The sequence below is a fragment of the Cordyceps militaris genome, assembly GCF_000225605.1.
Source record: "Cordyceps militaris CM01 unplaced genomic scaffold CCM_S00004, whole genome shotgun sequence".
NCBI classification, from domain to species: domain Eukaryota; kingdom Fungi; phylum Ascomycota; class Sordariomycetes; order Hypocreales; family Cordycipitaceae; genus Cordyceps; species Cordyceps militaris.
In genome coordinates, this window is record NW_006271972.1 from 3,713,961 (window position 1) to 3,736,463 (window position 22,503).

The 22,503-nt window shown below is 53.3% G+C and overlaps 11 protein-coding genes across 11 annotated transcripts; 6 read left to right on the forward strand and 5 right to left on the reverse strand.

Moving 5' to 3' along the window:
- Window positions 1–397: 397 nt before the first annotated feature.
- On the reverse strand, window positions 398–3,048 carry CCM_06200 (uncharacterized protein; the record flags this gene model as incomplete). The annotated part of the gene is made up of 2 exons (XM_006671341.1): window positions 398–2,850; window positions 2,910–3,048. The coding sequence occupies 2 exons, from the start codon at window positions 3,046–3,048 to the stop codon at window positions 398–400; spliced, it is 2,592 nt and encodes an 863-aa protein (XP_006671404.1).
- An 882-nt stretch (window positions 3,049–3,930) lies between these two features.
- Window positions 3,931–4,506, reverse strand: CCM_06201 (uncharacterized protein; the record flags this gene model as incomplete). Its single annotated transcript, XM_006671342.1, has 2 exons — window positions 3,931–3,978; window positions 4,396–4,506. 2 exons carry the CDS (start codon window positions 4,504–4,506, stop codon window positions 3,931–3,933), a joined length of 159 nt encoding a protein of 52 aa, XP_006671405.1.
- Window positions 4,507–4,550: 44 nt separating this feature from the next.
- CCM_06202 (uncharacterized protein) lies at window positions 4,551–5,330 on the forward strand (the record flags this gene model as incomplete). The annotated part of the gene is made up of 1 exon (XM_006671343.1): window positions 4,551–5,330. The coding sequence occupies one exon, from the start codon at window positions 4,551–4,553 to the stop codon at window positions 5,328–5,330; it is 780 nt and encodes a 259-aa protein (XP_006671406.1).
- Window positions 5,331–5,696: 366 nt separating this feature from the next.
- CCM_06203 (26S protease regulatory subunit 7) lies at window positions 5,697–7,349 on the reverse strand (the record flags this gene model as incomplete). The annotated part of the gene is made up of 5 exons (XM_006671344.1): window positions 5,697–6,809; window positions 6,863–6,977; window positions 7,031–7,122; window positions 7,183–7,264; window positions 7,312–7,349. 5 exons carry the CDS (start codon window positions 7,347–7,349, stop codon window positions 5,697–5,699), a joined length of 1,440 nt encoding a protein of 479 aa, XP_006671407.1.
- A 306-nt stretch (window positions 7,350–7,655) lies between these two features.
- On the forward strand, window positions 7,656–9,430 carry CCM_06204 (T-complex protein 1; the record flags this gene model as incomplete). The annotated part of the gene is made up of 4 exons (XM_006671345.1): window positions 7,656–7,709; window positions 7,764–7,815; window positions 7,876–8,531; window positions 8,588–9,430. The coding sequence occupies 4 exons, from the start codon at window positions 7,656–7,658 to the stop codon at window positions 9,428–9,430; spliced, it is 1,605 nt and encodes a 534-aa protein (XP_006671408.1).
- A 282-nt stretch (window positions 9,431–9,712) lies between these two features.
- On the forward strand, window positions 9,713–10,229 carry CCM_06205 (uncharacterized protein; the record flags this gene model as incomplete). Its single annotated transcript, XM_006671346.1, has 3 exons — window positions 9,713–9,796; window positions 9,867–9,979; window positions 10,037–10,229. The coding sequence occupies 3 exons, from the start codon at window positions 9,713–9,715 to the stop codon at window positions 10,227–10,229; spliced, it is 390 nt and encodes a 129-aa protein (XP_006671409.1).
- A 376-nt stretch (window positions 10,230–10,605) lies between these two features.
- Window positions 10,606–10,959, reverse strand: CCM_06206 (cytochrome c oxidase copper chaperone protein; the record flags this gene model as incomplete). Its single annotated transcript, XM_006671347.1, has 3 exons — window positions 10,606–10,746; window positions 10,822–10,874; window positions 10,935–10,959. 3 exons carry the CDS (start codon window positions 10,957–10,959, stop codon window positions 10,606–10,608), a joined length of 219 nt encoding a protein of 72 aa, XP_006671410.1.
- A 786-nt stretch (window positions 10,960–11,745) lies between these two features.
- On the forward strand, window positions 11,746–12,234 carry CCM_06207 (uncharacterized protein; the record flags this gene model as incomplete). The annotated part of the gene is made up of 2 exons (XM_006671348.1): window positions 11,746–11,910; window positions 12,193–12,234. The coding sequence occupies 2 exons, from the start codon at window positions 11,746–11,748 to the stop codon at window positions 12,232–12,234; spliced, it is 207 nt and encodes a 68-aa protein (XP_006671411.1).
- Window positions 12,235–13,502: 1,268 nt separating this feature from the next.
- Window positions 13,503–14,444, reverse strand: CCM_06208 (uncharacterized protein; the record flags this gene model as incomplete). The annotated part of the gene is made up of 3 exons (XM_006671349.1): window positions 13,503–13,589; window positions 13,692–13,871; window positions 14,343–14,444. The coding sequence occupies 3 exons, from the start codon at window positions 14,442–14,444 to the stop codon at window positions 13,503–13,505; spliced, it is 369 nt and encodes a 122-aa protein (XP_006671412.1).
- A 2,153-nt stretch (window positions 14,445–16,597) lies between these two features.
- On the forward strand, window positions 16,598–18,578 carry CCM_06209 (uncharacterized protein; the record flags this gene model as incomplete). Its single annotated transcript, XM_006671350.1, has 4 exons — window positions 16,598–17,313; window positions 17,368–17,586; window positions 17,637–17,824; window positions 17,905–18,578. 4 exons carry the CDS (start codon window positions 16,598–16,600, stop codon window positions 18,576–18,578), a joined length of 1,797 nt encoding a protein of 598 aa, XP_006671413.1.
- An 845-nt stretch (window positions 18,579–19,423) lies between these two features.
- On the forward strand, window positions 19,424–21,136 carry CCM_06210 (MFS multidrug transporter, putative; the record flags this gene model as incomplete). Its single annotated transcript, XM_006671351.1, has 1 exon — window positions 19,424–21,136. One exon carries the CDS (start codon window positions 19,424–19,426, stop codon window positions 21,134–21,136), a length of 1,713 nt encoding a protein of 570 aa, XP_006671414.1.
- Window positions 21,137–22,503: the final 1,367 nt, after the last annotated feature.

Sequence of the window (22,503 nt, forward strand, 5' to 3'; positions counted from 1 at the left end):
CAGACACCGAAACGTAGCTGGTAAAGAAAAAAAGTCTGGAGGCGTGGGGTCAAAAGTGGCTGGACGGCCTATCGGCTGCTGTGATTGGGCCGAGCCGGATACTTGCAGATCCACCAACCAGATCCCTCGGACGCTTCGGACGGATGTGATCGTTCAAAAAAGGTTAAACAGCATCTTTTTAAAGCAAAGGGATAAATTCCAGGCCATACCTGAAGAAAGCTAGTTAAAAATACATGGCTCATTGGGGCCTTTCAGATTGCAAACTTTGATCCAAATCAATCGCACTTCCAGTGATACAACTAACGCCATCCGCGACCAACCGTTTGACTGCTTTTAGTGGTACTCCAGCTTGAGATGCCAATCACCAAACCCTGCGCCCAACGTGGTGAACCATCGTTTAATAGTTGAGCTCACCGCCGCCATTTCCAGAGACTTGATCAAGGTCCTCATAGCTCTTCAAGCTTCGTCCCTGTACAGCCTCACGTGGCCCACCAGCACCAGCACCGGCGCCGTCACCCCAGCGAGAACCGCCGATCCTGTTTCGGCCGCCGTCGAAACGACCACCACCACGTCGGTCATAGGGGCCGGTGCGGTACTGGCCCCGGTTGGCCATGCCTCCGCGTCGAATGGGGCCACTGGAGCGCTCATGATCCCCTCCATTCCACCCGTTGCCGTGCACGCCTGGGAAGCCATGTGGGACTCCGCCAGCCGCGAAGCTTGGCACCATCATCGGGTTTGTAGAGAAATTCTGCAGGTTGAAACCGCGAGGGGTACCCGCTGCAGAGTTGCCATTAGGCTGGGGGAAATGTCCGTTCGAGTTTGCGTCGGTGCGAGACGGCGCAATGTGTGATGGGTCAAGGACATACGAGTTGATCAGTTCAAACTCTTCCTTCAGCCCATCAACCCATTCTGCGTGTCTCTTCTCGACATGCTTCTTCCAGAAATGCTCCTCCTTGAACAACTTGCTACATTCTGGAACTTTGCACCGCCATTTGTGCTCATCTTCCTGCTTAACGTGCTTTGCGAGCTCAGCCTCGACGGCCTCATCCACCGGACGTCCGCCCAGCTTGCGAGTGTCTGACGATTGAGGATCCAAGATCTGTTGAAGCTTGTCCTCAAATGTTCTGACCCAATTGAAAGCCCGCATGAGCTGTTGTTCGGTTTTGTTAAACGTATTGCGGAATTTCTTCTCAGTGTCTGGACCTTCCAAATCGAAATCCTCTTCTCCCTCAGCACGCTTCCTCTCAGGGAAAGGACTGCCATTAGCGCTAGCCTTTGCAACCTCTCTAGCCGAGCTAGAAAGGGTGCTACGAGGGCGACGCAAGTGACCACCGGGACACTTGCGTGTGAGCTCGTGAATGGAGTCACTCTCGAATACGCAGAAGAAGCAGAAGTTGAAGACACGTCGCAGGTACTCGATGAGAAGATCAAGCTGCTTCTTCTTGACCAGCATGTCTTCATCGTCAACTTCATCTTCATCCACGGCACCCTCATCGTCTTCATCGTCCACAGCCATGCCGTCTTCCCCCCCCTCTTCATCCATTGCCTCATCCATCGACAGTACTTTCCTCTTGGTGGCCTTCTTGCGTGGCGCAGGAGGAACCGCAGGCTTCAACTGGTTTGAATTCCTGAGACTCTCAACCTTTTCCTCGATTTTGATGATGGCCTGGAAGTCTGAGCCAAAATCCTCCTCGTACTTGTTGACAAGCCTTTGCACGAGGAGCAAGTCCTTATCGATGCGCTCAGGGGCAGAGAATAAATCCCAAAGAGCCTTCTTTCTTAGGTTTCCAGGCGGGTTGTGTACACCAACATGGCACACAAAGTCCCCTCGGGCCTCGTCCTTCACAGTTTTGCCATTGACAGCTTCCAAGGCCTTCTCAGCTGTGGAGGCAGGGGGAGGTGTAGTAGCGGCCTCACCATCGTCAACATCTTTGGGATCAGCTCGATCAACATGCATTATCGACTCAGAAGACGGATGAAGCATTACCCAACCGATGCGATGATACCTCTTGCTCGGGTTCGGATCCGACAGCGACAACCACCTGAAACCACCCTCTTCCTCCCCAAGGTGCTCTTTGCAGAACTCCTCCAAGTTTTGACGGCTGACATGAGGCGCAATGGTCTTGATGAGAAGAGTTGGCTGGAATTGGTTTTCATCGCGAATGTCTGCGCCATGAGCTGGAACAAGATCACTGACGCCAAGAATTTCGTTGGTAGCGGTAGCTTCGCCCTCCTCTTTTTCGATGATGCCACCTGTTCCATTGCTCTCGCTTTTAGGAATACCCTCCAAGGAAAATTCATCAAAGGTGCCAGATTCCAAGTCTTGCTCCCATTGACTGTAAGCTCCTCGTCTCACTTCATTAAGCTTGGCTCTGAAGCCATCTCGGATCTCGGGCACATATCGCTCCTTAAACCATTGCTCCTTATTATGCTCATTGACGAAGGCGCGAGCCATCTTGGCCTGGAGTTCTTCCTTATATAAGTCATAGGCAGCCTGAATTTGCGCCTTTTCCTTGTCTCGTTCTTCTTGCGATTCACGGGCACCGCGCGGCCGCTCAGGCTCTCGGCGGCGTCCGGTGCGCGCGCGCTCTTTATCTTCTTTCACTTTTTCATTCATGCGCCACCATTCGCTGAAGAAGGAGAAGCCAACTTGATACTGAAGTTGAGCAGGATTCGGCACGGGATTGACAAGAGTCCCAGCTGGGGTGTGGTCTTGGTTGGGAATATAACGGTCAATGCTCGAAGGAGGAGAGATTCCGCGTCTCCTATCATCGCGGTCGTCTCGGCGGGTACGAGGTTCATATCTGTCGATAGGAGAGCGAGATCGACGGCGATCTCGTCGTTCGTTGCCTGGATAACAAGGTCAGCACAAAATACAGGAGGGTTTACTGCGAGAAGGAGCGCCTTACCAGGAGATCTATTGCGGTAGAAAATATCGGAGCGCTCGTCTCTGCCCCGGGATTCCTCGCGGGCGCGAGGAGGCCGATCCATGTTCGGGGAGCGACCCGAATCCCTGGAGTCCCTGAATGACGACGAGTACGAGTCCATTGTGAGCAGCGCGCTGAGTGGTTGCTGTAGATTTGTGCCGCTGTAGATCGACACACAATACAACACTGTCCACCAAGTCTCGTCGAATATTTAGAGGACGTGCTAGATCAGAGCTCGAATCGAATCGCGAAGCGGCCTATTGATTGGCTGGAGCGCCATGTTAGACCTGTGGACATGACGGTGGTGGTTCTAGAGTAGACAGGCGGCCGGCCGGCGGGAGAGAATAAAACGAGAAGCAGAAATCGAATGGCAGCGAAAGAGCGCCGCAGAGAGTCGCGTGGAGAAAGGGGGATGGTTGGATGCAATGGACGCCGGAATTGGTTCGAGAGGCTAAATGCGAACGCAATGAACGCCCTGAACAAAACGGGAGGAGACGGGCAAGGGCAGGGGGGGATTGAAGATGATGGGACGAGATACGAGGGATAATGAAGAAGAAATAGACGGGAAACGAACAGAAATAATGTGCGCCGCTTGAATAAGACAGCAATGATGCGGCCCGCGCTCGGAGTGAAGCTGTTTGGAGTGTGCAGAGTTCAGGTGGAAGGAGGCTGGCGGCAAACTGTTGAAGCAAGTGGGTCATGTTTGAAGATGAGATTCTACGACAAGCACTGTGCCACACAAGCAGACGCGCAGAAGAGCACAGTGCATTGGCTATCGAGCACTGTATTTCGCACATGTGCGTATGTTCCTTATTAGTGCCAATTGCGATGCCACGAACCGCACACCCATGGCTAACAAAAGCTACTAGACTTGTATACGTATACTGCAATGTGACAAAAGTCGTACTCACCGGAGAGCAACGTTGTTGCGTGTTGTACAGGAGCTGGGACCTCCGAACTATTCGATTGGCGTTCTTGATTCGTCTTGATAGTGTATTGAGTACTACCTATAAAGGCCAGAATCGCCGCCGAGAATCATTCTGTGCCTGTCCTATCAACACCATCCTGAGAGTTGTGGCATGACCTCAGCGAATTATTTAAAAAATAATATTGTGATTAAGAAGAGAATAGTGATACCAAGCATCTGTACCTGAGTACTATCAGGTGTTTTACTTTATTACTCGTGGTCGGCCTGTTCTTGCTCTACTGCAGCACGATGTGCCGAGCCTAAATTGTGCATTCTTGTAGAAGAGGATGAAGCTTGAATCAAATGGGTTGGCATGTTCATAAGCGAGCTTTATGTGCGATTCAATCATGCAAGTTCTGGCTCTACCTACCTCCTCGGAGGTCTAATACGGGTTACCCAGTTAGTGCCTCAAGGTGCCTGGACTTCCAGCCTCTCCACCTCGAAGCAGAACAGGCTCCTCTTTGTCGGCCTAATCATTATCCTCCCCGATTCGATATTAACCTGCTGGCGCCTCTCGTCTTTCTCCAGCAGGCCAAACACGTTGCTAACTAGCCAATCTTCCGTCCGCTTTACCCTTTGCTTTCGTTCATCGTCGTACAAAGACGCATCCATCTTTCTTGTGGCACGCCTACCAGGGCCGTGGCCGATGAAGCGCCATGCCGTTTGTTGGCGGCGACTCTCCGCCTCCCGCTCGTAGCAAGCGGCGATGGCAGGACTACGACAATGATGACGACAGCAACAACATCTTTGCGCTCTACAGCTACAACGTCGACGAATCCTGCTCCTTTGGTGGCAGCCACCACCCCCCTTTTGGCCTCTCAGCGCGGAGAATGGCCGCGCCCACGTCCAAACGCACGCGGCTCGACCACGACGACCCAGCAGATGCCACCAGCAATATCACCTCCTCCGAACTGACGCCTCGCCACCGCTGTCGACCCTCGCAGCAAGCACAGAACAAAAAGACACCGCAAATCTCCTCTACCTCAGCCTACCAGCACCGGCCGGCGAGGAGCGTCGTTCTCGCGCCCTGCCACATCTGCCTTCGCCGGCCAACTAAGAAGTCGGACCTGGACTCGTTTGCGCCGTGCGAGGGTTGCTGCGCGCAGACGTGCTTTGTCTGCATCCGCCAGTGCCATGGACGTGGGGACTTGGCGTCGGTGCTGTCCGAGCAATCGGCCCTGTCACGCTCGTTTTGTATGGAGGACGCCGACGACGGGCCTGCCCCGGCCGACCCTGATGGCCGGCCCCCGACCGAGCCACCACCAGAGCTGCCGACCCAGGCACAGACGAGGCAAAAACAGCCGGAATGGGCGGCCTGCGGACACCGATCGGTGGTGTGCAGTCGCTGCTGCGTGGAAAAGGGACCGGAAGGCGAGGTCGTCTGCCTCGGGTGCCTGTTAGGGGATAATGCACCTGAGGATATTATGACATTCTGATTCTCAAGCGGACCTTTAAGATATATACCTCATTGCATGCATTGCCAGATTTCCGGCGAGTTTTACACATTACATGGACGGCGTTTTGGGTGATAGTGGTTGGATTACGATTTCTGTCTGGCGGTCATCATTAACGAGCTTGGTTGTACAAAGGACCTTATGACTGTAATTATTACATGGCGAAAACAAATACATTTCTTTAGCTCTTTAGCAACAAAAACGCATGCACGTAACCATTGCATGATTACTAGATAAATGCCATATTTATTCCCAGTAAAAGATAACAAACTAGCGGACTCTTGACAGAATTCCAAGGCACCAAAACTTCTTGTATTTGTACATTATGACTGTATTTCATGCACTACATTAGTTGTACTGCATGTATGTAGCAGTCGAGTTAAACTTGAGGTTGCCTTTGATGACTTTGTCGACAGCGCTCAAAAAGTCCTTCTCCGTAGCAACCTTTCTCCGGGCTCGAATGGCAAACATGCCAGCTTCCGTGCACACGCTGCGAAGTTCGGCACCGGTAGCATTGGGGCACAGGCGCGAAATGAGTTCCCATCGGATATCTCTTTCGACGGACATGCTCTTGGCGTGGATTCGCAGAATGTTGGCGCGACCCTCGAGGTCAGGTAGCGAGAACTCAATCTTGCGGTCGATACGGCCGGGACGCATGAGCGCAGGGTCAAGAGTCGAGGGTCTGTTGGTGGCAAACATCACCTTGATGTTGCCACGCGAATCGAAACCGTCGAGTTGTGTAATCAATTCCAGCATAGTTCTTTGGACTTCGTTGTCGCCGCCAGCACCGTCGTCAAAACGCGCACCACCAACAGCATCAATTTCATCGAAGAAGATGATGCAGGCCTTCTTCGTGCGAGCCATCTCAAAGAGCTCTCGGACCATTCGGGCACCTTCGCCAACGTACTTTTGCACCAGTTCACTTCCAATGACACGGATAAAGGTAGCGTCTGTTCTGTTGGCGACGGCTCTGGCGCAAAGAGTCTTTCCGGTACCGGGGGGGCCGTAGAGCAGAGCGCCCTTGGGAGGGTCGATACCAAGGTTGACGAAGCGCTCCGGTGATAGCAGTGGCATCTCGACGACTTCTCTGAGCTTCTCGACCTGTTCCTTGCATCCACCGACATCTCCGTAGGTGACGTCGGGCTTCTCCTCGACGGTCATCATGGTGACGCTGGCATCGATTTTTGGAGGCAAGGGAAGCATGATCTGGTACTTGGTTCTATCAACGCCAACCCGCATACCCTCCTCAATGTCGGTAGGGCTGACTCTGTCGCCAAGCTGGACGACAAATTTAGCGATCTGCTTGACATTAATCACATATTTGCTCTTGGATTCATCTCCTTTTTCGTCCGAGATGATTTTGGTGCATCGAGCGACCTGGAAAGGCTGTTCTTCTTGCATTCGTTGGCGGTCAGCCGCCGTGTCCCAGAGATGTGGTGGTGCAAGACCAGTGTCGGATTCCTGCACTTGTCAGCGTTCGGTGTTGCCGCGGCCCCAGAAAGTTTGCAGCCTACCTTGACGCCAATCTTCTCGTTGACGCTTTGTTGCTTCTCCTTGATCTGTTTCTCGAGCTTCTTGAGGGCGGCTCCGTACGGCGCGGCGCCATAGGTCTTTAGGACTTGGATGTCCCTGGTGGCAGATTAGCAGGGCCACGGCGAAGCTGCGACGGCGAGAGCGCATACTCATCGCTGAGAGGTGTGATCTTCTTCTCTTCTACTTCCTCGTCGGCGAAGGTCTTCTGGTACTTCTCCCAATTTTGTCCGGTGGCGGAAGGCTGAAGTGGTCAGTGACATGGGATTCCTTGGAGGTCAGCAGGCGGCTATGGGTTGCTCACCATGGTGAAACGCGCACGATAGACGCGCCGCTGATCTCGTGGTGTGTGGCTCGTTAATGAAGTGGTGAAAGAGCGATACAGTCTGAATTGTTGTTTAGACTGAAAGTGTGAGGACGGTGAAGGCGCAACTTGGTGTGTTTGGTGATGGATTGGCTGGAGCAAAGCATTCCGTAATCTCAGCTGCCTGAGAGCTCCAGTGCGCCAGGTTGCTGAGTGGCTACAAAACTCGCTAGGCCATTTCGGGACTGTGTACACGCCGCGCAGGCAAAGGGCAGGATGGAAGGTGGCGGAAGATGGATAATCCCCACTTCCGAAGCCCAAAATTTCCAGGCGGTGGTGCTAATGGCGGAGTAGGGACAAGGTGGGATATTTCGATTGAATGTTGCCTGTGGACCAGTGCTTCCGTTTTCAATCAACAATCGCGCTCCCAACAGGATATTTCTGCCAAACCAGGTCAAGGAAATCTCTTGAAAATGTCTGCGGCTGAGGTTTCAAGCGGTGGTCCGGGTGGTAATGCCACCTTCAGAGTCAGTACACGCTCACTGCAAGCTCCCAGAGCTCCCCCACTAACAGTTGCGTAGGATAAGGAAAAGCCCATGGCAGTTCGCTCGTCGAACATTGTCGCTGCTAGAGGTACGGACGTGTAGCTTACGCACGAGGCGTGCTCGAATACTTACTAACTGCTATCGACAGCTGTTGCCGATGCCGTACGCACATCTCTCGGTCCGCGCGGTATGGACAAGATGATTCGCAGTGGAAAGGGGAAGACCATCATCACAAACGATGGCAACACCATGCTCAAGAGCATGTCAGTCATGCATCCCACCGCAAAGATGCTGGTCAATCTCTCCGGTGCTCAGGATGTCGAGGCTGGTGACGGCACCACCTCTGTTGTCGTCATCTGCGGCAGCTTGCTTGGTGCTGCCGACCGCCTCTTGTCCAAGGGCATCCACCCCTCTGTCATTTCCGAATCGTTCCAGCGCGCCGCCGCCGCCGCCGTCGAAGTCCTTCACGATATGTCACAGCCCATCTCTTTGACTGACACTGCATCGCTTCTGCAAGCTGCCAACACCTCGCTCTCCTCCAAAATTGTTTCTCAGTACTCCAACCTTCTCGGGCCGATGGCTGTCAATGCTGTAACGAAGACGATCGATCTTAAGACGGCCGAGAATGTCGATCTTAACAACATTCGCATTATCCGAAAAGTCGGAGGCACAATCGAGGACAGCGAGCTGGTGGACGGCCTTGTGCTCAACCAGTCTGTCCTCAAGAACGCTGGTGGGCCGACTCGAATGGAAAAGGCCAAGATTGGTCTCATCCAGTTCCAACTGAGCCCTCCCAAGCCTGACGTATGTGTCCCATGCTCGATCTGGTTGATTTGTACATACTAACTCTTATCATGCAGATGGAAAACACTATCCAGGTCAACGACTACCGCCAGATGGACAAGATTGTCAAGGAGGAGCGCTTATATCTACTCAACCTCGCCAAGAAGATCAAGAAAGCCAAGTGCAACGTTCTTCTCATCCAAAAGTCGATCCTCAGAGATGCCGTCAACGACCTGTCACTCCACTTCCTCGCCAAGCTCGGAATCATGGCCATCAAGGAAATTGAACGCGATGAGGTCGAGTTCATCTGCAAGTCGACTGGTTGCAAGCCCGTTGCCGATATCGACTCGTTCACCGAGGATAAGCTAGGAAGTGCTGACCTGGTCGAGGAGGTTACGTCTTCTGGAGCGCGTATGGTCAAGGTAATGGGTGCCAAGGCGACCGGCAAGACCGTGTCTATCGTTGTTCGTGGTGCCAACTCCCTGATCCTGGAAGAGGCCGAGCGCAGCTTGCACGACGCGCTCTGCGTTGTCCGCTGCCTCGTCAAGAAGAAGGCCCTCATCGCCGGTGGTGGCGCACCCGAGATTGAGATTGCTGCACAACTGGCGAAACAGGCGCGCAGCCTAACTGGCACCGAGGCCATCTGCTGGAAGGCCTTTGCTGACGCCATGGAGGTCATTCCCACCACTCTGGCCGAGAACGCCGGCCTCAACAGCATCAAGGTTGTCACTGACCTAAGACATCGCCACGAAATGGGCGAGAAGAGCGCCGGCGTCAGCATCAAGTCTGGTGGCGTCAACTCCAACATTTCCAAGGAGAATGTTCTTCAGCCGCTGCTGGTCAGCACGAGCGCCATTGAGCTGGCAGCAGAGACGGTGAAGATGATTTTGAGAATAGACGACATTGCCCTTACGAGATAGAGTATCAACCTTTGATGAGGATGCATGTTAATACCAAAAAGAGGTGTTTCTGAACATAAAAGGGATCAAAACTACAGTTAGAGTGGAAAAAATATGACTTTAATTCACAATCTCACTTAAGAAACTAAGTTGTCCGTGAATAAAAGGCGTCGAGGCCGCCAGCTGGCAGACGGTTGGCCCACTAACATGGTTCGTTTGCAAGTTATAGCTCTCCTGATACATACAAGCCATTACACGAAATTGCCGGTCCGAAATACGTTTCTGCAGTGATTCTCAGCTTCAATGGCACGACGTACTACTTCTAGAAGTGCTGCGGATTCCGACGGGGCTTCAAGCGCGATTGCAGCGCAGCAACGCATCTTCAAGGTATTCGGCCACTGCAGCCACCCAAGCAAGATGTTTGCCGGCAGTCGAACTACTAACGGCCCCTTTGAAGCTCAAGAAAGAACGAGACGTGAGGATGAAAGATGTTGTCGCCAAAGTGCTCGCAGATTTGGACGACATTAAGCACCAAGTCTCGCAGGAGCGAGAGGATCACGAACGGAGGAGGTACGGCTCCAGCAACCTGGGAGTTGCCAAGGACGGGTGCTGACGCCGTTTTGACAGGAAGCAGAGAAAAGCCAAGCTTTTGTCCGATATTGCAAAATCGATGCAGAAACGAAACACGATTGAAGAGGACATGATGGCAGTGGTGTCAGGCCTCCACATGGTCATGACGCAGCTAGAGAATAACATGCTGGAGGTCTACGACGCAAAGGAGCGCGAGGTGCAGCACTTGCTCCGAGATGATCAAGATTGACGGAAATCGGAAGGATAAATGTCAAGGAGAGGGTTTTGCAGGGTAATGTACAAAGTTTTCTGTTGTTCTTCTATTATCCAGGTACTGGTTCTGCCTTGCCAGGCTATTTTGCTAGTACTGATGCTTCCATACCAAAAGAGGAGATTGATTTTCCCGCAACATCGGTGACCGGTCTATTCGTATTGTATCATTGTTGTACACAGCGCCGGACGATCCCGACGACTGAACGTTTTTGTAACTTTTCCCCTGCGCCCCCTTCGCCGATGATCCGAACTTCGACTATTGCATCCATCCGACGGGGGAGGACAGCTATTCGACAGCGCTGGTCGTCTCGCAAATCGTATCGCCGCTTTTTCCTTTGTATTTTGTATGTTCTCTAAACCTTGTATCCGAAGCCGAGCATGCAGCTCTTGTACTGCTGCACAAACGACTGGCAGTCGGCCTGGGGGTCCTTTGCGTTGGAGAAGAGCATGCACTCGTCGCGCTTGGCCTTTTCGTCCTTGCACACGCAGCAAGGCTAGCACAATTGGGAAAGCGTCAGTATAGGCGTCCGGAGGGGTTTCCTGTGCTTGAGCAGCATGTAGAGGCGTACCTTGGGCCGCGAGGCGCTGTCGTTTGTCGTGGCGGCGGCTGGCGCTGCGGAAGCTAGAGAGAGGTCAGCGCAAGGAAAGTCTCGGAGGCGGCGGGCGGGTGCGCAAGGCGTACAAAGTGATGGCATTTTGGCGTCCATTGTGTCTATTGCGGGCCGCGATTGGGGGGGTTGTGGTGAAAAGGGGATGGAAAGGATTGGTCGTTTCGTGGTGAAGTTTGATTTTGGCAGTGACGACAGAATTGGCTGCTTTCGATTTCTAAGCTTTGCGCAACCAATCACACCACGGCTGTCGTTGAACTCGGCTAGACGGGTGCAAGTGGATACCCAAGTCGGGGTGCATGTCAGTGACCTTTCGAGGACGATTTCGTTTTTGTAATTCAATTCAAGAATATATTGTTTTGTCTTGATTTTGTTGCAATTCTTCGAAGGCGAAAATAAGTGTCTATTTGCTCAAACTTGGCCGTCTAAAAGAGCCTCGCTACGAGCCACTCAGATCGAGAAGGTCAACTATCACCAAGACACTGCGCGACGAAGACCTCACTGTCACCAGATGCAGCCCGAATAAGCGGCGAATAAGCGATTAAATGTTTTTGGGCGGGTCTTTAGTAAATGAACTACAGACGGTGACTGTTCTCTTTATACGTGTTTTTTCCCCCCTCTTTTACTTTTGTTCTTTGAGCTGTGGCGAGGATCAGCTGTAAGCACCTATAACATTATGCGCACTTTCTAGACTGCCCACTGCTTGATATAAATAACATTGTCTTTTTGAGTCTCACAGTTTGTAGAAAATGTTTTTTTTAATACGGGTAATTATCGGCAAGGCTAGAGTGAAGAACTGGCAAAAAAAAGAATGTTATAACACGTGGGGTCTCCAATTTGTAAACAAACAGCAAGTCAACACACAATCTAGACAAATTGGACAGGATGTTTTTCTTCATCAACAGGGGAACTCTTCAATTCCTTCCCAAAATTGTCTTGGTTATTTTACTTGTCCTTCTTTACTCTGATCTACTCGGTGAATACAGCACCAACAAGACTCAGGGCTCCAAGCACTACTGCAACGATCCAGACGGGCTGCAGTGCTTCGTAGTAAGACTGTATAAGCACTTCTGGGCCATATACCTCTGTCATGGATGATTTCACGGCGGACGCGGCGGGACTGTAGCCTCGTCTCCTTCAAGATATTGAAGCCAGCACCAGGCCAGTTCACATATGGATTCGTCACTGGTAAAGATCTCAGCAACCGCACCACCGCAGCCGAGGCAGGCAGCTACTGAAAATTGTGCATGGTCAACGTCGTCAGTTGTGGCTGAAGCACCTTCTGGGCAGACAATGCAGATAGGCCAACCTGCGTTTCGAGATGCGTTACAGTTTCCTGTCGATCCTGACGAAGAATTCTGGCGCGCCATGTAGGACACAGAAAGGTGACACAGTGGCAGCAAGGCGGGCAACCATGCGTCTTATTCGCTTGACAAATTTGCATATACAGGTATGTAAATGTGGTGTTGCTTAGCTTGACAAGTCAAACCAGGCCCGTATCCAGGCCAAACATCCCCCTCAACTAGGGTAAATGAGCCTTCCGCTCCTTCATGCCCTTCAAAAATACCTCCAAGCCACCTAGTAGGCTCGAAGGGGGTTCATGCCCAGCATGGCACCGCAGACTCAACCACCCACTCTGATATTGTATTCGGCAATACAATAGATTGTAGGTGCTACAAGCACGGAAGGGAACCTGGCCGAGACAGACGGTAGCCAGCCAATAATAGTTAAAAATACATCCGCAGTGCCATACTGATGAAAATTATGCAACGAATTATAAAAAAATAGTATTTTGCCAGTCCCGCAAATGCATTCAATGATTACTTCTTCATCATGGAAGGATGCGAGTCCTATTGGACAGATAAAAATCAGAATTATTTGTAAAAATGAGGGTTGGCAAAAATTAACTTTGAAAGGGTCCGCGCAGGCACCATTTGCCCTTTTCAGGGATTTCCCGGCGTTAAATAGTAATACATGCATATATCCATACACACATACATCAGTGTCGTGTAGGAACGATAGGGTTCCCCATGATGAGAGGAACGATCCCCCGTCTACCACAGTATGTATGCTGTATGCATGTATTGCTATTTAACGCCGGGAGATCCCTGAAAAGGGCAAATGGCACCTGCGGGGACTGAGGAGGAATCTCGCCCAGGAAGGCTCGAACTTCCAACCTACGCATTAAGAGTGCAACGCTCGCTCTAGCCATCTGAGCCACAGGGGACCAATTTGTGGAGGAACGATCCCCGTCAACCACTGTATATCTGCACCCCCACGCAAACGTTCAGTCAATAAATCATATAATAATAGTTAGAGTTTCATCCCAGCCCTGGTGGTCCCAATATCCCGAAACGAAAACCAGAAGCTTGCCTGAAGCGGTAGTGAGATCTAAAACAACAAAGGTGGTTACCCTGTAGTTAACTAGCAATGACAATTTGGGGCTACTGACCAACCAGCCACAACCTCTCCCTCCTTCGTCTCTCTCAGCCGATCGTCTGCAAATTATCCAGCAAGTCTCTGGAAAAAAGACAGGGTCGGCACCCCACACCGCAGTGCTGGCTCCGACGGGTAACAGATGGAACACAAGGTTCCTCCGTCTTTCCTGCTGCGGTCGGAGTGCGCATCAAATTCCCGGATTATCATGTCAAAATTTCTTGTTGGCCTGATCTCGGCACTTGAAGCCCCCGGGCCACGGCGGCCAGACCGTGTGGCTTCCGCCGCAGCCACTCCCAAGGTTGTTGGTGCATGTTTAAAGAAACACGACGATGTGGCTTCAATTTTACGCGTTTTTTTTGTTTTTGTTTTTTTGTGTGTGGTTGGAGACGTACTGTATCAACCATCGTAACTAGAATGGTGTCCTCGACGGCGCTGAGGGCTGTCCATCCGCCGGCTATGGCAGTACGGACAGACTTGCGGACTTTGCTCTGGTCCACTGTGGCGCGTTGCGGCTCAACTAATATAATTTTGAACAGGGGATAAAAGCCTTGATAAGGCATAGGACATGTCGGCTATGTCGATCCGTACTCGCTAGTCTGTCTATGTATTGTCTATCCCGTCGGGCCCTTGTCATGAGGCTCAATAGTTAGCCGGCGTCGACATGGTACTGCTGGGCTGTCGAATACGTCGATTCTTGTAAACAGAAAGCCTGCACCTGTAGCAAGTACTAGTTTGCAGTGATTATGTCCTGGGAAATCGTCGCCGTGTTAGTCAGTGATCAATGCTGCTGTTGCCCATTCCTGAATGAATGCATTGGCGAGGGCTTCAAGGCGGTTTCAAATTTTCTACTTTCAGAGAAAATTGCCGGGTTCCAGTACTTACATATCTTGGTCTCTCAGCCTGGCAAGATAGAGCCCTGTCAATTCACAATTCACCCCAGCCCGCCGATCACGCGAAACCGGTCCTTCGGCCTAACGTGCCGGGCAGTGCGATGTAAATAATTTTTTTTTTCACGATCACGAGGCATGTCCGGCGGGGTTTACGCCGGGCCCGGCTTCGTGGCCCATGTCCGAGACAGCAGCTGAAACTTCTCTGAATGACACAATTAAGCCCAACAGCTCGACCAGCGAGGGGTAACCAGGCATAATAATGGCGGCATGACGAGCGCCTTGTAGAGGTTTTGTCGTACGTTTCCGTCTCGAGGTGAATACAAGACACTGAAACGAAGAATGCAGAGGTTTTGCTAGTTAGTCAGGCGAAATGAATTCCTGCACTTGGTGTCAGGGTCCTTCCTTGTTGGCTACACCCACATGGCGCATCAAGCCCTTGACGTTTTCGTTCATTCGTACCTTACCCACAAACTCTGCTCTAGTTGTGAGATAAAGACTTCATGTAGATCTATTAGCGCATATATTATAGGCAGCTCCAGCTGTTAGTCCATAAGCGAGCATATCGGAGTCCGTCCGGGCGGCTTCAGTGTAGCCCCGTGTCATTTCAATGGCGACAGTTTGACTGTCCGGTCGCAATAGCGACAGGGCTTCTCGGCCCGAGGAAATAGCAAGTACTCACTATTAATGTGCTCATAGGGTCGGTACCTATCTTGATGCAAGGCTTTGTTGTTACTGCTCGTGATGGATGTACAAACGTCCACAGAACCAGCCGCGTCCGGCGCACTCGATGATGGCGCCAGCCACAGTCGGCGCGGCTCGGAGGCGGCCAACGACCAAATTACCAAGCAGCAGACCAGAGCCTCCGAAAGGAGTATAAGGCAGACGGTCAAAAACGCACAAACAAGCTCGACGAAGAGCTTCAAGACCAACTGGAAATGGTGGGCACTCGGGCTGCTCATCTTCCTGGCTATTTTGCTGCCCATTCTGTAAGTCGACCGTCATCGCGGAGTGAAGCAGGAATCTCCGCTGACGATTCGCAGCTTCAAAGTCATTCTCCCCGCCATCGTCCAGCTCATCGTCAACCAGCAGCCTCTGCCCGTTCTCGGCGGCGATTTCCTGTTCCAAACCCCCGACACCATGCTCGTCAATCTCAACTCCTCCTTTACTTCGCCACTGCCTGCGTCCATCGAGCCGTTCACGCTGCAGCTGTACAACAGAGACTCCCCCACGTTTTCGCCCTGGCTTTCGATGCGGCTGCCGAAAACGAGCATCAATGGCAAGACTCAGATCCATGTCTTTGATCAGATCCAAAACGTTACAAACGGGACCGAGTTTGTCAAGTGGTTCGGCAGGTTTGTCGACCAGGAGGAGGTGACGCTGGACGTGCGCGCCGAGAATACGTCGATCCATCTCGGTGTGTTGGAGTCACGGCCGGTGCTGGATAAGTCGATTACGATCAAGGGGCTGAATTTGCACCGCGGCATTCGCCTGGATCATGCGCAGCTCGTCCTGCCCATGGCGGATGGCGTGAACCTCAAGGGCGCGCTGACAATTCCCAACAAGTCGCCGATTTCGTTTGGCATTGGCGACTACACGCTGGACGTATTTGCAGGAGGCATCAACATTGGCCACATTACCATTGTCGACACAGTGTTGCATCCAGGGAACAACACAAAGTCGTTTACCGGGGTTCTCGACCTCGCGGGGCTGACGGCGAACCTCGGCCCCATTCTCAAAAGCCAGGCACAGTCCCTCGCGGACGGCATGCTGGAATTGACGGTGACAGGGAAGGAATGCTACATCAACGGACAGCGGTCGATGTACGTTGAGCAGGTGCTGAACCACCGCAGCCTCATCATTCGCGGCTCGGTGGCGACGGTGCTGGTGGATGTTGTCGGTGGTTTGATCGCGCCGCAAATGAACGCCAACCAGGGCGCTTCGTTGATTGACGCGATTTCGACCGTGTTTAGCAACAAGACGCTGATGGGAAACATTGCGGGTTATTGAAACAAGACGAAGAAGCGCAGCGAGGGAGCCCCAGTAGAACGAATACTCAAGCTTGGAGGTTATGTTTAATGACGGTATTGAACACACAGTATAGAATTACCGTACTTGATGATGACATGTACTTACTAATTCAAAGTCATAACGCAGCAAATGATACTACTTTTTTTTTCTATGCACAGCTTTTTGAAACGGATTATTATGTTTATTAGCTGAGCCACGTCAGTCCGCGGCGAGCCAACTTCCGACATCCGATCTCCGTGGGTTCCGTACGGATTTCGGCCGCCCGTCTCCGCGGGTTTTTCAACAACAGCTCTACAAGGCTCCTGGATGTCATTTCTTTGGTCGCATATATTCTATCCCATATCATAATTTCAGCTCGCGCAGAAAAGCGACACACACCCATGCCCCCCGACACGCCACCTTGCCAGCCACGTCCTGCGGGCTACGGAAAAGCGTGCAGCAATTGTTTCCGCGCCAAGTGCAAATGCATCCTGGTCTCGGCGGACGGTCCGTGTGAGCGCTGCGGCCGGCTAGGAAGAGAATGCAAACCAATCCGCCGCGGCCGGAGGGACGTGGCAGCGAGGCTCACCGTCGCCAGGACGGCGGAGCTGGAGCAGCAGCTGGCCAGCCTCGAGGCCTTGCTCCAGGCCACGCCAGAGGAGGGATCGCAGCAAGGGCGGCAGGAGAGTGGGAGCGCGTCGCCATTCCGGCCGATTTGTCCGAGTACGATGGAACAGGAGGCCTTGTCCGACAATGTGCCAGGGCGGGGAAGCGAATCGGTTGAGATGGAGCTAGAACAGGACGCGAGATGCACGGCAAAGGGCAGCCCTTGGGCTAATCTGCTGCCGACTGGGAAAGAAGCCCAAGATCTCTTAGCCAAGTTTCGTGCCTGGTTGCCCAACTTTCCGTTTATGCATCTCCCGGCCTCTACGACAGCCGCCACGCTATGCGCAGACAAGCCGTTCCTATGGCTTTGCATCACGACATTGACCTGCATGTCCAACTCGCAACATCGAAAATTACGGGATGTTGTCCGTCGCGAGTTATCCGAGAGAATCATTATCAATCATGAGCGAAACATTGACCTGTTGCTGGGCCTGATTGCCTACCTGGGCTGGTACGCCGCTTGACAGCTAATAACCCCCCGCCCCCCTTGCTGACTTTGTACCAGGTCATGTCTTAATATCAGACCGGAATTCAAGCCTTTTATTGTCTTGTATACGCACTTGACTTCGCTCATGGCGAATGAGCTAGGTTTGTTACGGCCGGACAACGACGAGCACTTTACATCAATGCGATGGAAGTCGTGGGACCCCAGCCAATACGTGCCCACGATACGGACCATGCAGGATATCAAAGCAGCGCTGGCTACCTGGTTCTTGACCTCTCTGTGAGTCTTGTGCCAGTGCAAGGACAAAGGGCAAGGGCTGATTGACCGAGTGGCAATTCCTTTACCACGCGAATAGATACACTGCCGTGGACTCCCTACCTCGACGAATGTGTAGAGTCCATTGAACGCTCGGACGACCAAGAAGGAGGCGACGTGCTCATTACGCTCGTCAAGATACAGAGGGTCCTAGACGAAGCGAATCAATCTCTACGGTCTGGCATGACGTGTGGTGGCAGAAGTGATGATAGACCGTCAAGTTCTCTACACCAAGCTGCTCTGCTTCAACGCCTTGAATATATTCGGGCTGAAATGAAACAGAAAAGGCCAACACACAGTATGTTCAAAGTCTCGTACGTGGGCTGCTACAGCCAACGATAACGTCCGAAACGACAGATCTTCTTCAGCTGCAGCTCAGCGCGGCCGCGGTTCACATCCAAGCGATGGGCGTGTTCCAGGCCGACAAACCGTCCCCCCTGCAGAGCGTCGAGTCCATGTGGTCCTGCGCCGCGCACGCAAAGGCCTTCTTCGACGCCTTCTTCGCGATTCCCGCCGCCGACTTTGCCGGGCTGCCCTTTTACGTCCACTTCGTCCAAGCCAGCGTGCAGCTGGTCGTGTACCGCCTCACGCTGGCGAACCCGCGCGTGTGGCGGAGCGAGGCGGTCCGCAAGCAGGTCGACATCCTGGACGTGCTGGACCGCTCGATTGCGCTCGTGGGCGACGTCTCCAGGGTGTACGTCATGACGGACGAGGACCTGTACGGCAACGTGTTTCGGAGCGGCGCCAGGTACCTGCACAACCTGCGCTGTGCCTGGCAGTCGACGCTGGAAGGGGAGGCGCCTGGGCATCTGGTGCAGGGCTCGCATCAGGGCACCGGGCATGGGCCGTCGAGCGCAACGGAGATGGCGCATGCTCTGATGTTTCCGGGAGGAACAGGCCTTCAGATGTCGGAAAGGTCGTGGATAGCGGAGATACTTGGTCTTTGGCAGATATAGATGTCAGACCTGTGCTGGACGTTCGATCGGCTTACCTTTCATTGATAAAGAATTCATTGATAATGGAAATTGTTGGGCTCCATAAAGGATCTAAAACGTAAAGTCCTGAACATTTTGGTATTCATACTTTGTTCTGGTGTCTTTCCCTCGGCGGTACTTGAGTGAACTAGCATGCACAACTTGCCTTTGGAGCACGATCAGGGCAAAGGCTGAATGGCTTCGCAGCGGAACAAACACTCAACAATGTGATAGCGAAAATATCTGCGCGTGCCCGGAGTTATAAATATTCTTTGCTTAAAGCCGGACTCATGAAACTGTTACGTCATGCTGCCCCTGAGAGCGCAGTTACGGTGCAGTCCCGGGCACCGCAGATCCCCGGTACGGAGTTGATGCCGCCGACGCCGACATTCACAGCCGGAGCCGAGATTAGTATTGGCAGGCTGAAAATGGCCCAATTTTACTTTCAGATTTGGGGCGATGAAACAATGTCCATGCGTAGGAACTGCGGAGTTGATCTCCGATTTCCGTTTCTTCCAGCGACAGCGGCTTGTTGTCTCGGTGCACTTTGATGTCTTTTATCCGAGAACGCCCATTACTGCCCTACTTTCATTTCATCTGCGATACTTTGCTTTCTCTCTGTCATTACTTCCATCGTTTCTTTCTACCCCAGTCTCACCCAAGAACGCTGCCTGGTACGTCTGTGGATGCTTTGCTTGCCACTTACACTGCGCCGACGACAAGGAGAAGCAACATAGCCAGTCTCTTGCACGTATCGCAAGGTTTCGCTTGCTACTCAAGGTGCTTCCTACAGGAAAGCAAGGCGAGTGTAGACTTTCCAACGCACCATGGCACCCATACCAAAGAACCCAGCCCTCGAGGGCGCGCCGCCATCTGATGCCGAAAAGCAGCCCAGCACTGCGCATCGATCGACGGCAGAAACCATACCGCACTGGCGACTAGTCATCGACCAGGCCGGCATCACGCCCGCCGTGGCCAGCTTCCCGTACGCGGGCTCCGGCACCGCCAGCGACCCGTACCTGGTGCGGTGGCTGCCGTGCGACCCGCGGGACCCGATGAACTTTAGCCTGTGCAAAAAATCCGGCATCACGGCCGTCGCCGCCGTCGCGACGCTCGCCGTGACGCTCGTCTCCTCGGCGTACGCGAGCGGCGTGTCCCAAATCGCCGACGAGTTCCGCGTCAGCCAAGAGGTGGCGCTGCTCGGCGTGTCGCTGTTCGTGCTCGGCTTCGCCGTCGGGCCGCTGCTGTGGGCGCCGCTCAGCGAGCTGTTTGGCCGCCAGCGGCTGTTTGCCGGGAGCTACGCGGCGCTGACGGCGCTCAACGCCGGCGCGTGCGGCGCGCGCAGCATCGCCCCGCTGCTCGTCCTGCGCTTCCTCGCCGGCGCCTTTGGCTCCTCGCCCCTGACCAACGCCGGCGGCACCATTGCCGACATGTTCCCCGCCGCGCAGCGCGGGCTCGTCATGGCCGCCTTTTCCATGGCGCCCTTTCTCGGGCCCGTGCTCGGCCCCATCATCGGCGGCTTCCTTGGCATGCGCGCCGGCTGGCGCTGGGTGCTCGGCTTCCTCGCCGCCTTCTCCGGCCTGCTTTGGATCGTCGGCTGCGCCGTCGTGCCGGAGACGTATGCGCCCGTGCTGCTGCGCGCGCGCGCGGCCGCCTTGTCCAAGGCGACGGGACGGGTGTACGTGAGCAGCATGGACGCCGCGCGGGGCCCGACGAGCCTGGCGCAGTCGGTCCGGGTGGCGCTGCTGCGGCCGTGGACGCTGCTGTTCCGCGAGCCAATCGTCCTGCTTCTCTCCATCTACATGGCCATTGTGTACGGCATCCTGTACATGCTGTTTGCGGCCTTTCCAATCGTCTACCAGGTCAACCGCGGCTGGAGCCAGGGCGTCGGCGGGCTCGCGTTCCTCGGCCTGCTGGTCGGCATGCTGGCTGCGCTGGGGGTCATCATCCCGGCGAATTCCAAGTACATTCGCGTGCAGGAGCAGAACGACGGCGTTGCTCCGCCCGAAGCCCGCCTGCCCATGGCCATTGTGGGATCGATTGCGCTGCCGATTGGCCTGTTCTGGTTCGCGTGGACCAACGGCAGCGACATTCACTGGATCGTGAGCATCATGGCGGGCGCGCCGTTTGGGTTCGGCATGATACTCGTCTTCCTGGGCAGCATGAACTACCTCATCGACGCCTACACGCTCTACGCGGCCTCGGTCTTGGCGGCCAGCTCCGTTCTGCGATCCTGTCTGGGCGCGGCCTTTCCGCTCTTCACGAGCTACATGTACCGCGCGCTCGGCATCCACTGGGCTTCCTCGATCCCGGCATTCCTCGCGCTGGCCTGTCTGCCGTTTCCCATAGTCTTTTACAAGTACGGTTACAAAATTCGCGCCAGATGCAAGTTTGCGGCAGAGTCTGCCGACTTCATGGCCAAGTTGCGAGACGACATGGCGCGTGAGTCGCAAGGGAGCGGCGAGGAAAGTAGCGGGCCAGCTCCGTCGGGTGCGGTGAAGGAGAATGCTGCTTCAGAAAGGGGAAACAGAGCAGCTTGATATACTTGTTTTGGACTGATTTCAAGGTGATGCGATGGTTTGGGGTATAGGGAGAGTGAAGAGTGTGGTGATCTGCTATCGAAGCTATGTAAGTGATGCATGTGTTTCCGTTGTTTTGATTAGACTAGAACACAATAGTTTCCTTTGTTTCGATTAGACTAGAGAAAAAAAAGCTACATTTTGCATTGAGCTTTACTTTAAAACATGTAATTTAAGAATAATATAGTATATTTGAACACTCGGTGCCTAGTAACTTCGATGACTAGGATTCTACTTATTTGGATCCCTACCCTATAGCAGTCATTGATCAAGGCAGCACAGTAACTCCTGACCCTGATAGATGTGCTGCATCTCAATAAACGAATTGTTCTACTCAGGGTAGATTTACCTTGGGCAATTGCCGGATACGGGATTCGGAAAGGAAGGCCCGTCGGTTTCTGATAGCTGTGACCCTGGTAGTCGCGCAATCACTCCATTGCTGAATCATGGCCGTGCAGCTGCTTACGGGGGATGCTCCTTCAAATCCCCAAATTTCGTTCCAGTACCAATTATGTCTCCGAAAGATCTGCATTCCGCATGCTGCAGCGGTCCTTTGCTCCGTTTACCCGTCGGTGGGAGGATCACTCGTTACATATAAACACTTCCTCTCCTGGCCCCCAATAGCGACCAAAATAAAAATAAATGAAGAGGCTGATAGCCCTGAAACGCCTTCGCGGAGACGGGCCAGCCCGGGGAAAGGGTTCGCCGAATAGTTAGCCAAGGTCGGTTTCAACAGCTCCATGGGAATGACGCCGATCTCGTATAGCTGGCCCAGGTTATGACCGAACCAGCCTCGATGAACCCGGGCGGTGTGGCCGGGTTCGTCAATGCAAAGCGTGCCAACACGACCCGTCGTTGAAATGGACAGAGTACATTGCCCTGATGAGGCATCTTGGTTGCAAATCCCGATGACAAAGTTTCTCTCGGCCCCATGAGGAGAACTTTTGCGTGTTACTGGAGTTGATGGGGGCAAAGCTTCTTGGCTCGAGAACCGTGCGTGCATGGAAGATTGGGTTGTTGCTTGGCGAAAGATGGGCAGTTTGTCGAAATGTCAAGATGAATCATATCGGACAATCAATTGATTGCAAACTGTTTTACTTTTGCGAGGGGCTCGACTCAAGCTGCGGTCCATACTGTTGTACACAAGGGGCAGTTTGCGAATTACTACATGAAATACCCGCCACGTATGCATCGATGGCACCAACAGCGGCCGTCATGAAGGAACAATTACAAATGAGAGAATGACTTTCCGCCATTGGCTGGCGCCATCATGCAGCTGCAGTGCTTACCAGTTCTCCCCCAATGGGTCATGATCGAATCATGGCCAA